Consider the following 14,246-nt stretch of genomic DNA (forward strand, 5'->3'; position numbering starts at 1 on the left):
AGTAAGTTTTTAGTGAATCTATATCTAGTGTTAATTTATGGTGCTCAAATTAGATTATAACTTTGCTCTGTGGTATTCATGATAGCATTTATGAAAAGTTCTTCCATCCTACTGCGGAATGCACTAACCTCATCTAGTTTGACTCAGTTCTGGAATTTTAGGATGGTGATGCATGATAGCGAGAACTGAAGTCTAGTCTTCGTTTATGGCTTCTCTTACAGGTTATAGGTGAACGGAATATGGGCAGTAGCGTTTCACAACTTTTTTATTGTTTTTGTTTAATGTTGTAGCTTACACATTCTTGTGAGACTTGTTGCATATTATGAACTGTTGTTTTGTCTGACACTTCAAAAATGTACCAGCTCTGTGACTGCTATTTATTGAGTCAGTATTAAATGACAGATTGAAAATATTTTTTAATTCTGCCCTTATCTGTGTTATTAAGAACACCTTATTAAAATTAGAATACGTTTTTAAAACAGGAATTTTTCACTGTTTTATTTATGTATAAATTCACTCAGCTTTGACAGTGAAAGTGGGCTAATCGCATTTCTACTTAGTGCATAAGAACCTGAATGGGAAACTAACATAATGCTGGAATATTGCCGACACTGTGTGGAAATAGGTATTTTGTTTTAAATATACGTCTCTATTATGACTTCCTCTCCCCCCCCCCCCCCCCCAAAAAAATCACAAATTTCTGTTGTCTTAATTTTGTTTAAAAACTGGGTTTGCAAAACCTAAACTGTGGGCCAAACGTGACCTGAAAGCATACATGTCTTTCTCCTTAAACTCCCTACCCTCCCTTCGCCATATCCCAATATTCCTCCTGGAACAATGATCACTTGACTTAAGTATTTTGTTTTTAGAATTCTAAGTTTGCTCTGTCCTGAAACCCCTTATACTTTCTGATGCCTTGAGATGTGGCTATGATCCTGGCTAAAAGAGAGTGAGAACCAATCATTTAGGCATCTCATCCATTTTTGTTAATTGTTCAGAAGGGTTCCTGTTGAACACTGTAAGAGACTCCATCTCGTAGGTGTTAAGGTCTCTACTTCTGCACTTCCAGCCCTTGCCAGAAGCTAGTGTTACTCACAGGATCCTGTTACTGAGCTAATTAATATTAAAAAAAAAAGTCATTAAAAAATCCCCAAATATTTCCATAAACTTGCTTTAGGCAATCATTTTGTGATTAGATTTATGATTTAAAAATTAAACTTACCACAGCACGGAGGATTTGACTTAGGAAATTTTTGTTAACCTCTTTTACATACTTTTTTATTGAAGGTAATGTACAGTGGGGAGGAGCTATGGAAAGAAGGCTGTACTAAATGATAGTGGAGTTGAATCTTTCCAAGTCTGACATACTTGAACATAAAGAACAGGGCTTGAAAAACATAACAAACACCTACTGCCCAGAACCTGCAGACCTAAGAAAACACGACTGCATTGGTTCAGATTGGAAGATTTTCTTTGCAAACAAAGGTCTATAATCTATAATGTTTATAATGTTTCCTGTGTAAATATAGCTTAAAACCTGCATAAATTGATGGGATGGGTCTCCTTCACCAGTTTTCCACTTGGTACAGTTATCTGTCTTGGAACATCTGTCACACATCTCTAAAAAGGGCTGGCTTCATTTTACCAACACATGATGATCAATCTGTATGTCACTTTCTAATTATTTTGTCCTGTGCTGCCAGCTTAATAAAAAATCAGTATTAATGAAAGTATAGACTGACGATATTTTTTTCACTTGAACTGTTAAGACATTAGGTATTGCAGAGTTTATAGACCGGTGTATCGTATCTGCTACAAGTGCTGTGATGTGCAGGCACAACAGGGTGACTTGAACACTGTGAGTCAAGTTGAAACTTAGAATTTCATTGCTATCTAACAGTGAAAGCAGAATCTGATGTATGCCTAAATAGACTTTCTTTATGTTTTAGTGGAAGCTAGAGTGTTTTTTCAAATTTGTCATCTTCACATTTATAAAACAACTAGAATTTTCTGCTCTCCTTAAACAGGATCTCAACCTTTGTTTATATCCTAGATAAACCTAAATTGCCTGAAAACTACACAGATGAAACCTGGCAAAAATTGAAAGAAGCTGTGGAAGCTATCCAAAACAGTACTTCAATTAAGTACAATTTAGAAGAGCTCTATCAGGTAAGTGGTCCCAATCTATATTTAAAGCCATTCAGTCTAAATAAAATCTGGATATGCTCTGTTCATTTTTCATTTCTCAAAATTATTTTTGTGATTTTAAAAAAAAAGGAAATGACACTTTGTAGCTACTTTCCTACTGAACAAACTATTTACTTAGAACAGTTTCTCAAAGTGACTTTAAAAATCCAGAATAAAGGATTTGCAAGAGCTAAAGTTGAACTGAGAACCTTTTTACCTGCCAAGAGCATAATCTAAGGTGTGGTTTCCCTTGCAACAGTTGACACGAATTAAATAAGGCAAGGAGCTGTATTCCCTTTACTACTGCTTTTGAGTTTGTGCTGTGTAGCTGCTCAAGGAGAAACATGAAATCCTAAAACGTTTGGTGTTTAGGTAAGAAAAGGACAACTTGGATTAAAATGTAATCTATTTGTGTCTGTCTAAACACAATCTCTGTTCATAATTTGGGATCATAAACAACCATTTTTTTAAAAAAATCATTTAACTTCTAAAGTAGGTGTAAAATGTGTCACCATATTTCCTCATGAAAATCATATTCGTTTAGTTGTCATTGCTTGTCATTAGAAATTATGTATATTTGACAGTGAAAACATTTAAACACCCCCCCCATCATTAGTAATGATTATTTTGCCCTGATTATTATTATTTTTAAAGAATGCTGTCAGGTCTAAATTGAGTATTAGACCTTTTTTATAAGCTCTTCAGTCTTTATATAATTACATTTCTGTTTCTGCATTCTTTATGTACAGTTACTTAACTAAATTTGTTTAGTCAAAATAACTGGGACTTCCTAAACTTGGGGGGGGGGGGGGTTGTACCACCTAGTGCTGCACGCAGTTATAAAGAAGTACTTCTATTTTGTTCTATTTTTAAGCTTTTATCGTTTGATAGGTTTTCATGGTTTTTTTTCTCGAAAAGGTGAATTTTGAATGTGGTTTTGGCTCCAGCAAATATACGATGACATTCTGTTTTGAAGTCTTATTGAAGTTTGGGATGGGTTGAATTGCCTGAATATGGGCTGAATATTTTTTTTTCTTTTTTGCCGTCCTCGTGTCCCCCCCACTCAGCGCATGTTACATGCGCTTTAGATTCTTGTTTTGAACTTTTAAATCAAAACCAGCAAGGTTGAGAAACTTCATGTTTGGCATGTGCATGGTTCCACAATAAAGAGCGCCTTCTTTGCAGCATTTGGAGGAATTAATGGCAAATTAGATACCCTGAAATCAACAACTGCATGTGTATTTAAGCTCCGGACAAATAGGCTTATACTGTATTGAATAATGCAGAACTGCAAATAAATGTGTTTTTAAAAAATACAGTGAATCATGGGCTTATCTACCACTCAAAGGACAAACAAATCAATTAACTAGTAGAGATGGCCTTTATCTACAAAGTCATACTGAAAACCTTGCCACTACTTCAAAGTAGTAGTTTAAAATGAATTTGCCCTCTTAGAGGTTGATATCAAACCAGGTTTCACTGTGCTACTTATGCTCAAGGAGAGTGAGTTACAACTACTTTGAGAATCATGACTTTGAATATCCTGACATATGTGTTGAAAATTTCAGCCATAACGTTACAATTATTTAAATATATTTAAGTGAATAGGAACATTTCATACTTGACTGCCCTCTAAGTTGAATCTAAAAATAAATGTCTTAATTTAAAAATAGTAATAGCAATTGCTAGTATTTTAAATGCTAAATAAACTAGTGCTGCTTGTGAACAGCTGCTTGGTAAATGGATCTGATTCCAAATATGCTTTGGCAGACATCATTATCTAAGCAGAGAGAGGAATGGCCCAAAAAAAGCCTGTTGAAGTTCCTTCCCACACTCTTCAAAAGGATTTATTCATATTTTGTGTTTGAACAGAGTTAAGCTTCTTGGTTTTAGTTTGACACATCTGTGTGCCAGTAAAATCCCACTGAGTGAACATTTCTTTTGAGCCTTTAATTTTTTAGACCACGAACCATTAGCGCTGTGTTACTACTTCTACTTCTTAGGTTGAGGTTGGGGAAGAGCGCACATAGATAAGCAGCTAAATAATCATGGAGAACTGAAAGCTTTATACAAATGGTTTATTTGCCAGAATAATTTTCTTCAGTACATCAACACTAAAAAGTAGAGGCCTAGACTTCCGTGTTTAAATGGATGATTATAAATAAGAAAGGTCAGCTTTTTAAACATTTCTCAAAGTACCCATTGCTATGGCCTCAGAAAATCTTCCAATCTGAACCAATGCAGTGGTGTTTTCATGTGTGATTCCACCCCAACCCCTGCCTTCTCCTCTTCCTTATCCTCCCCCAAAACAAATGTAAATTTCACAATACCCAGATGTGTCTGGGGAGCCTTGGTCCCATGTCCTGAGTATGGCTAATACATCTGAGAGTGCAGAATCCCAAGGCAGGGCATCTTATTCTGAACAGCCCACTTCTGTGAACCGCAAGTAGGTAGTGTGATTATTTGCAGTGTTAGCAACAGCAAAACATCTTGTACGGTATCATTTTAAATATTGATCTAGTACAACAATGTTGCAGTAGCAATTGTACAGTATCAGTGGAGATACTTCCATTTAAAAGGACAGTGTTTTCAGCAGAAATTCCCAGTATCTGCCTGTTTTTTTAAAAAAAAACAAAGAAAAACAACTTGTCTGTTTTTTTTCTGAAATTTCATAGTTGGTGTGGAATTTTTTCTCCATTAAAGTGCATGTATTTTGTATTTGATTTCTTGTGTCAACAAAAGGTTTGAAAATCCTATTTGACACAAGCGTGTTGTGAATTTTCCACTACTTATTACTGTGTAGAACTCCAGATATCATGTGCTCATGCATGTATATGTGTGAAGTTTCATACATTAAAATAAATTCATCTGAGTTTTATTTAACTTATTACACATTGAAATAAATGCACATGGATGAAATCCATCCATTCATAATGGGCCTATAGAAGGTCCTCCAAAGTGCATAAGTCCTTGCAGCCATGCAAAGAGTTGGAAATGGAGTGGGTACTTATGCAACCCCTGTTTTCTAAGGTGGGAGGGGGACTCTGTAACACCTCAAAATAGACTGGCAAAGAGGGGTGCAGATCAGGAGCAGATGATTGGCCAGAAATGATTGCCTAGGGAGTATGGAGAGCCAGCCATTGTTAACCCTGCTTATTAACTAGAAGAACGGCCGCAGAGGGGTTGGGCATCTGGCTCAAAGGTTACATTCCATCTTTTCAGCCCCCAGTAGTCATCTTCCCCCCACCCCAAAGCCCATTTGGGTGGAAGAGGGGTTACATTTTGTGTCCTATGTTTACTTGAAAGTTTGATATGACTTCTCACATTTTAATGGTATGTAAGTTAGAAGCTGACCACATAGGCTATAGAGCAGTAGAGAAAGGGAGAAGACTCCAACCCATGTGCCATCAAACTGAACAAAGAAGTGTACTGTAGTTAATAACGCAGAACTGCAAATAAATGTGTTTTTAAAAAATATAGTGAATCATGGGCTTATCTACCACTCAAAGGACAAACAAATCAGTTAACTAGTAGAGATGGCCTTTATCTACAAAGTCATACTGAAAACCTTGCCACTACTTCAAAGTAGTAGTTTTTCTGTTAGATCAGTGGTTTTCGACTTGTGGTCCATGGAACCCTGGGGGTCCACAGTCTATGCCTAAGATTTCCAAAGGGGTCTGCACCTCTATTCAAAAATTTTTAGGGTCAGCAAATAAAAAATGGTTGAAAACCATTGTGTTAGATTAATACCATTTTTTTAAAAAACCAAACTCAAGACTGAGAATTTAAACTCTCAAATATCAGGAAATTCAGTTCTGGCTTTCCCGGCAGCCGGAACTCAACCATCTTGTGCTTATGTAGCATTTTGTGTTATATGTGGTGTTTATACATCTTGCTTTCATGACTAAAACTACCTTGAAAAAATGATGAATTCTAACTCGGTGAATTTGCGTCCCATATATATTCAAAGTTAACTGCTTGTTTTTGACAAAAGAAGTTTGTACTAATTTTTACTCCCTGTTCATCCTTTGGAGCGAATATAATTATGGGTGAGTGAGCAGCATTTATTTCACGGAATTGCTATCTTCGGACTGTAGAGTCTTTACTGCTGGTGTTTGTTGCAGAAGCTAGAAAGAACCCAACTTAACTGTCAGATCCCATGCTGAGTTAGCTGTTGGAATGCATTTTTACTTGTGAACTGAGCAAATACAGTCTGAAAATCATGGAGACATTACATGTGGAACTAAAGACTGGTTCTTCTACAGATACCCACATATTCTTACACAAACACCTTAGTTAACCTAACCTTTAAAGCTGTTCATGTGCATTCCATGTAAACACAATCAATACAAATTAGGAAAACACCAGGTAAGGGTCCATCCACATAAAAAGCAGTGTGACTTCACATTGCCATTATGCCTACAGACTTTATCTTCACAGCCTTTTACTCCCCCCCTCCCCACCCCTCGCCCCAAACATCCATCATGCATGCATCCTTTTTTTCTAAACCACAACCAAATGCTCTTAGTTAACTATGCCCTCAGGTAGTTTAAGATATTTTATTGAGAAAGTATGGAATACAGAGCACTACCAAAAAAATCTGAGGTTATAATTAGGCTTGTGTGACCTGGAGAGATGTTGCAGGATTTAGAGGGAACTTGAGGTGGGGAGTGTGAAAGGGCGACACTGGAAATCATGCTCTCTTGCAATAAGGCTTCCCTGTCTCTTCCAGTGGAACTGCAAATGGCTTGGTAAGTTTAGTAGCTCATAAAATAAAACCTTAAGTGTCTGTGTTTCAGAGTAATAAAACCCATAAATTGCTGGAAAATTGAACTACCTCTGTTTCTGCGTTTCTCACTTGGGCACTTAATGTATGTCTACACAGCAAGTAAGCACCTGCAGCCGGTGTTGGTCAGCTGACTTGCAGGCTCCGGCTGCAGGGCTGTAAAATTGCTGTGCAGACATTCAGGCTGAAACCCAAACCACAGGGCCTCTCAAGTGGGGAGGTTCCCAGGCTCTAGCATGAGCCTGAACATCTACACAGCCGTTTTTAGCCCGGCAGCCCAAGCCTGGTGAGCCTGAGTCAGCTGACTCAGACCAGCTGTAGCTGTGCTACTACAGGTCTCTTATGCCAGTGTAGACATATGCTAAGACTCCCACTGAAGTCTGTAAACCTGTGGGTTGTGAACTGTTTAAGGGCGGGCCCTCGTAGTGTCATTTTACTGCTGTAAAGTGCTTCGTACATCTACTGTGCTGTGAAAGCAGCAGTATGTAATGTAAAGTTCCAGAGAGGGTAGATCTGCTCAAGGATCAAAACCAAACATGTCATTTTTTTTGTTTTGTTATTTTTCTTTAAATGGAAGCCACATGGAGAAATTCATTTTTATCTTGCTATATCTGTGTCATTATTTACTTTAGGCTGTCGAAAATCTCTGCTCCTACAAGATTTCTGCAAACTTGTATAAACAATTGAGACAGATTTGTGAAGACCACATCAAAGCACAAATTCACCAATTCAGAGAATATCCTTTAACTGAAAGTCTTTTCATGCCAATCTCAGGAGTCATGTTTCTTGTGCGTCAGTTGATGGCTTTGGGGAGGTACCATTATCTTATAGTTTGGCATTGTGGCTGGCAGAAGTAGAAAGAACAAAGTATAAGATAAATGTAAAGCTATTTAAGATCTTCACAGAACAAAATGAATGAACTGTTTTAGTTGTAACACCTTGTAAGTATTAGCAATGGCATCAACTGTTGTAAAGCACAGGAAGATACCTGAAACTGCTTTATGTGCAGGTAAAGAGAATTAATTTCAACAACTTTAGTTTTGAATTGTATTAAGAGTCTAGAAATATCAAGTACTCATTTACTGGTTTGGAATCTTTAAAGCTTTCTTGCTGAAATGGAAAATGGATTATTGCTAGTACTTTACTAAGAGGCAGACATTCAATAATCCAATGATTTTACACCTACATATTTTGTGCCCACAGTAAAATGTGGGTGCAAATATTACGTTTAGACTTATCTATAAGATTTGGGGTCACATGTCTGGTATTAGACACCTTAATTCTGGCATTTGTGCTTGGAAATGATCTCCTGTGCAAACTTTTGTAAGTTTGAGTCCCTCTGAAAACGTGGCCTGAAACATTCTGTATGTTTACACTTCAGTCAATCATTGTGTCTGAGTAAAACAACATATAATTGTAGTTTTTCCATATGCTAGCAAAGTATTATTGTTAACGTAGATTAGTCTTCAGAGTCCAAACGTGTTTTTGTTTTTGATAATGGGACTTAGGCTCCTGAGTGATTTTTAGGTGCTTTTGATAATTTTACCCTGGTCTTGAACTACTGTTAATAACCATGACACTAATATAAACTAAAAATAGCATCTGAAAAAAAATTCTGATCCTTTCCAAAAGGTAGCTAGTGAATTTATGATGCACTCTGAAAGTATTGTGGAAAAGCAAACAAGTACTGTTGAGCTTTTTAGGTGGCTAATGTAAACTATGGGATTTTTGTCATAATTTTCTTAACTGCCTTTTCATGGATTCGCTGGACAGTGTTCTTTTTCTAAAGAAAATAGACAAATGTTGGCAAGATCATTGCAGACAAATGGTAAGGTTTTTTTTTTCCTTTTAAAAACAAACCTGTCTATTCCTGACTGTTTACTTATCTCTCTCTCATTTTTTTACAAATGTTATCTGATTTCTAAAGTAAAGGCTTCCGTTATAGGAGGAAATGACATCTAACTTGTTAGAAATGAAGCTTTGAAAGCACTTCCCTGAGATGTACTTCTGAACATATGGCTTTGGTCCTGAATAAACATTTGAAATGCACGTTGCGTGTGTATATGCTAGCCCTTCCCCTCGTGTTTGTAACTCAGAGACTAATTCTGATTTTACCCTTGGTTCATGTCTAAATGCTATTTTGCATTCTTTCCCACCCTAAATCAAATGCTAAATGTCATGTTGATCATACTTAAAACATCCCACTGCATGCTAGTAAATGCAGAATACTCCAGAAATTGTTGGTAATTTTGGCACATACACATATACAGGTATATGACATTTCAATTTCAACTGATATAAAAATGCTGGTGACTTTTTTCCCCTCCTCCCCAACAGATCATGATTAGGAGTATCTTTTTGTTCCTGGATCGAACTTACGTTCTTCAAAATTCAATGCTGCCATCTATTTGGTAAGGATGCAAAGAATAAAACTGATTTTTTTTTAAAAAAAATTTCTTACTATTTGAAATATAGGGATTGCAGCTAGCTACAATTTTTTTTGCTGTTCTAGAAGAGAGAAATGTTTTGAATTTAATTTCCATGAAATGTGAGCATTTTGCAGTGACTAATACCAAATTTTAACTGAACTGATACCATCTAACTCCAGTTTGCATAATACAAGAAAGCCTTTTCAGTAATTGAAAAGCCAGGATTTAGGGTCAAAGGGTCATTGGCCACACATCTGGTTATCAAAGGTAGTGAGGATATTTAGTACATGTGTAACATTCTAAAGATACAATGCTTTAAATATATTGGATAACGAATATGTACAACTCCTAATTTTATAAAGGGGTAAACTAAGGTTATGTCTACAGTACCAGCTTGGGCTGTGATTCCCAGGTCATCTACACGTACTCCCATTAGTTTGGTGAGAACTAGTGCAAGTATAAACATGCACTGCAATAGTGTGGCTTACCCATGCCGAGTCCATACCTACAGGGAGGTTGTATTCAATCATGCCACTGCCTTTGCTACCATGGCCACACTGCTATTTATAGTCTCAATAGCTGTCATCGAGCTAGCACAAGTAATTGTATGTGAGCTGGGAAATCACACCCCTTGCTCATAGGGAAGACATGATCAATGAGAGGTTACGGTCAGTTTTGGGGTGTCCAACTTGATACACCCCTTAAAGGTCTAACTTTTTCGGAAAGTACTGAGCATCCACTCTCAAATCAGACCCACTTAACGCATCAGGTTGGACACCCAAACCTGAGATCCCGCCTCCAAATCACCTTTCATCATTTAAAATCTTTGCCTAAGGACACCAGTGATAGAGCTGAGATTAGAACCCTGGCTTCCATTCCATGCTTAATTCTTTTGAGAAAACTGCTTTATCTTTGAAGATATGCTAGTCTTCCTATTAAATTGAGGAAACACTTTTAAGCCTCATCAATTTTTAATCTTTCTAAATCCAGCTAATCCAAGCTAAGAATGGTTAATGTCCTAAAACAAAGTAATGATCAAAAATAAATCTCATTTGTATCTGCAGATGTGAGAATGTGTACAAGAGTATTACTTTAGATAGTTGCCTATTGTTGTATATGTGTGCGTTTACACACCTCTGAAATGGCTTAGGAAACTCTGAGAGAGTAAATGTTTGAGCATCAGAATCAAGAACGTGTGCTGCTGTTTTTATTGTGATGGTTAAAAATAAAAAATTCAGAGATGGTTCTGCTTCAAATTATTTAAGAGGCTTTTTTATCTTTTTAGGGATATGGGTTTAGAGTTGTTTAGGACTCATATAATTAGCGATCAGAAAGTTCAGAACAAGACCATTGACGGCATTCTTCTCCTGATTGAGAGGGAAAGAAATGGTGAGGCTATTGATAGGAGTTTGCTCCGAAGCCTTCTAAGTATGCTTTCTGATTTGCAGGTGAGTACATTTTCTTCAGTTAGCAGAAAACTGAAAAATGTACCACACTTGTATTCCAGGACACACTATATGCTTTACTGAATTATTCTTCTTTATTCCTAGATTTATCAAGATTCTTTTGAACATAGATTCTTGGAAGAGACTAATCGTCTGTATGCAGCAGAGGGACAGAGACTTATGCAAGAACGAGAGGTATTTTATGTTTTAATCTTTTTCCTCTTGTTTGCAGCCACTGATGAAACATCTTAGCTAAGAGAGAGCAGAATAATGTGTTCCTGTAGTGCATTCTCCTCATGCATAGGGTAGCAGGAAATATTCCCAGCAATAGTGTGACTTGCTCGTTTACCTTTTTAAAAACTGTACTCGTGGCAAATGTACTCAAGCACCATCACTCTAGGGCCTGGTGTTCTTGGTCCCAAAATTAGTCTGTAGCTGTTGCTGTCAGACTTTGGTCCCAGCATCTCTTCAACATTTCTTCATTATGTAAACAGTAAAATAACTTTCTTTAATCTTTTCAGGTTCCAGAGTATCTTCATCATGTCAACAAGCGATTAGAAGAAGAAGCAGACAGAATTATCACATACTTGGATCAGAGTACACAGTAAGTGTGTGATCTGCCTTGCCTTGGTATCTTTAGCCATTCAGTTCTAATCCTGTTGAAGGCTTTTGCCACACAAAATAACTAATGTATTATTTGTTATTGACTAATGTATTATTGACTAATGTATTATTTGTATTCAGATGTAATGTAAGTTGCCAAATGCTTCTCCTCTTCCCCAAAACTGCTTCAAGCCAATCAGTCATTGTCTTATTTTGCACAGCTAACTGGAGTGGTTCAGATTAGAGGCTGATTTGACTTTTGGGCAATTAATTTGATTTGTAGGCCATTTTAGGGGGAGAGCCTGTGTTCCTACTAGCTGTGGCAACTACCTGTATGAGCAAATACTCTGTTACCTTCTTAACGAAAGTAGAGAGAGGCCAGCAATAGTTACGGGGTATTCTCAGTGGGAAAACTCTAAACTAGTTAAGGCTATAAATACCATTCAAGGAAGAAAACTTCTTGAATGTCAGTTTCTTAGATAACGCAGTCATCACCCTGGAAACTTAAAATGAAGATGACCTTTCGGGGTGGACTCAGATGCAGAAGGTGGCTGGTGGGGATGCTGGAATTCCCCTAGAGAGAGATACTCTGAGGCCACTGCTGTGGTTACTGGGAGGAAGAGGAGACCTGCAACAGGATGCTCTTTGAGGACATGGGCAGCAGGTCTTACCTTGGAGTTGGGAGGGAGCAGGCCACTGAATGATAGAGGCCTCTTACTATAGTGCAGGGGTTCTCCCAACAAATATTTTGGTGGCCTCAGTGTGTGGCCACCAGCTCTTGCTGCTGGCCACTCTGACAAACCAGTCTCTCTGTCCCTGCCCACCATAGTCCTTCAGCAAGGGCCCACCCCTGGGAAGGTGTGTCAGGAACTCACTGGCCACCTGTGGAGTCCCGGACACCCCATGCCCCAGCCTGGCGGGAGTGGAGGAGTTTCCCAGTGACTGAACACAATAGTCGCCTCCAGCGCTGTGCACACCAGCCCCACGTGTCTCCAGAAGTGCTGCTTGGAGCCCCTGAGGAGGCCGCGTGGTACAGGATGCTGATCCCTGCTGGCGGTGCCAAAACAAACACCAAGGCAGCGCCTCTCGCTGCCCTTGGTAACAGTGATTCAGCAACAACAGCTGGGTGCTGCAGGGAGAGGCTGCTGCTCCCCCCTCCTCCTTCCCCCCGAATCTCCACCCATGCTTTGGAGGCTGTCGTGGCTGCAAAAAAATCTGCTGGTGGCTGCATTTGAGAAACGCTGCTCTAGTGGATGAGGAGGCAGCACCAGAGATGAACTCTGAGGGAGGGGATTTGGGACTGCTGTTACGCTGTTTCTCCAGTCCTGCTGTCCCCACTCTCCACCCCCTCAGCCATTAAAGTAAGAGTCTGCTAGGTCCTTCAGTGGATCCCTTCTTCCTTAGTCCATTATTAGCAAAGTCCCCATTCTAATTTAGGAGCTATTGGTTCAAATACCTGTTGTCTTTGCACCTTCCTGGTCACTGTCTCCTTGCTTTATGGTCTCTTGCAAGGCCTGAATGCCCTCTTGCATGAGGTTGAAGGAAGCATATTCCCTGAGGAGCTGCTTCCCTAACTTTCTGCCCTGATGAGATCCATCTTGTGCATCACCTTGAGGCACTCAGTTATCATAGTGATGAGTTTACTATAAATCCCTCCTCAGCAAGTAGTTACCTACTGGGGGAAACAGGTTAAATATATTTATATAGTGTTTTGTTAAACACACAGCCCCAAGTTACTGGGCAGGATCCTGCCAAGTGTAGATTTAAGTCAGGTTAGTCTGTTCTTCAAATGGGATTTAAAACTGTTAGTGATAGAAAAAGGAAAAGTAATTCTAAACATTTCTTCTATAGGAAGCCACTAATTGCTACTGTAGAAAAGCAACTGCTAGGTGAACATTTAACAGCCATTCTTCAGAAAGGTAATCTTTCTTCTTTATAGAAATGTTTCTAGTTACTGCTTCGGGGCTTTCATTCCTGTGCTGAAAAGAAAGTGACACATTCAGGTGCTGGGGGAGGACACAAGCCACATCATTCTTTAACACTCCTTGCTATTCAGTTCATGAAATAGCACTGAACATTTTGCAGGAGGGCAAGTCCCATTCTCCTTTTCAGAGGTAAGGAGCCACAATGGTGTCTTCAAATACATTGCAGAGCAGAAGGAAAACTAGAATTAAAATACAGATGTTGGGTTGGGGATTCAAGTAACATTTTTAAGATCACGAGTGGGGGGGTAGCCTTTGCGTTAGAGCCAGATGTAGCAAGGGGGACCATTCAGGATTAGCAAGCAAACATGCTACTCTACTCTAAAGTAGGCAAAAACAGTTAAGATACACTGCTTTAGCCATGTAATAATCTCTCCTCATGGTCATGAGACCATGTGTGCTCCAAGGGAGGTGGATAATGAATACATGAGTGCAACCTGCACAAATTGTTCATCTAATATGCTTTAGTAATTTTCAAGTCAAAAGAAAAATATTAGACACCTGATAGCTGAATGGTGTGTGGGTATTGGTGAGGGAGGGTGTTCTGGTAAGAAGCCCTTCACCCACCTATTCCCTCTTCCCAGCTACTAGAAGTGAGGGTATTCTTACTTATGTGATGTCCCTGGACTCTGCTGTGGTTTTTCAGACATCTGCTATCAAGAGGTTAATATGAAAAATGAAGATGCTACTTGGCTGCATGTAGAGACTTGCATTTTTTATAGTGTTATAAAACTTAATTTTCTGCAAAAATTGAGATTTAGGACTTCTGAGCTTCCAAGCAAAGCTTCCCCAGGGGCTAATGGAACGTAAACTT

At 38.6% G+C, this 14,246-nt stretch overlaps 1 protein-coding gene across 3 annotated transcripts in view; it reads left to right on the forward strand.

The window, feature by feature from the left end:
* Positions 1-14,246, forward strand: part of CUL4B (cullin 4B) — a 31,494-nt gene that overhangs the window by 2,892 nt on the left and 14,356 nt on the right. For 2 of the 3 annotated variants that reach the window (XM_073361302.2, XM_073361301.2), the window contains exons 3-10: positions 2,054-2,169; positions 7,606-7,709; positions 8,732-8,801; positions 9,311-9,384; positions 10,688-10,850; positions 10,953-11,042; positions 11,369-11,451; positions 13,302-13,369. In XM_073361302.2, coding sequence (XP_073217403.1) covers positions 2,054-2,169; positions 7,606-7,709; positions 8,732-8,801; positions 9,311-9,384; positions 10,688-10,850; positions 10,953-11,042; positions 11,369-11,451; positions 13,302-13,369 — 768 coding nt within the window. Of the gene's footprint in view, positions 1-1,287; positions 1,486-2,053; positions 2,170-7,605; positions 7,710-8,731; positions 8,802-9,310; positions 9,385-10,687; positions 10,851-10,952; positions 11,043-11,368; positions 11,452-13,301; positions 13,370-14,246 lie in introns of all 3 variants that reach the window. The other variant, XM_073361303.1, reaches the window with a different exon arrangement.

Source organism: Lepidochelys kempii, chromosome 9 (assembly GCF_965140285.1).
Source record: "Lepidochelys kempii isolate rLepKem1 chromosome 9, rLepKem1.hap1, whole genome shotgun sequence".
Classification (NCBI taxonomy): Eukaryota; Metazoa; Chordata; order Testudines; family Cheloniidae; genus Lepidochelys; species Lepidochelys kempii.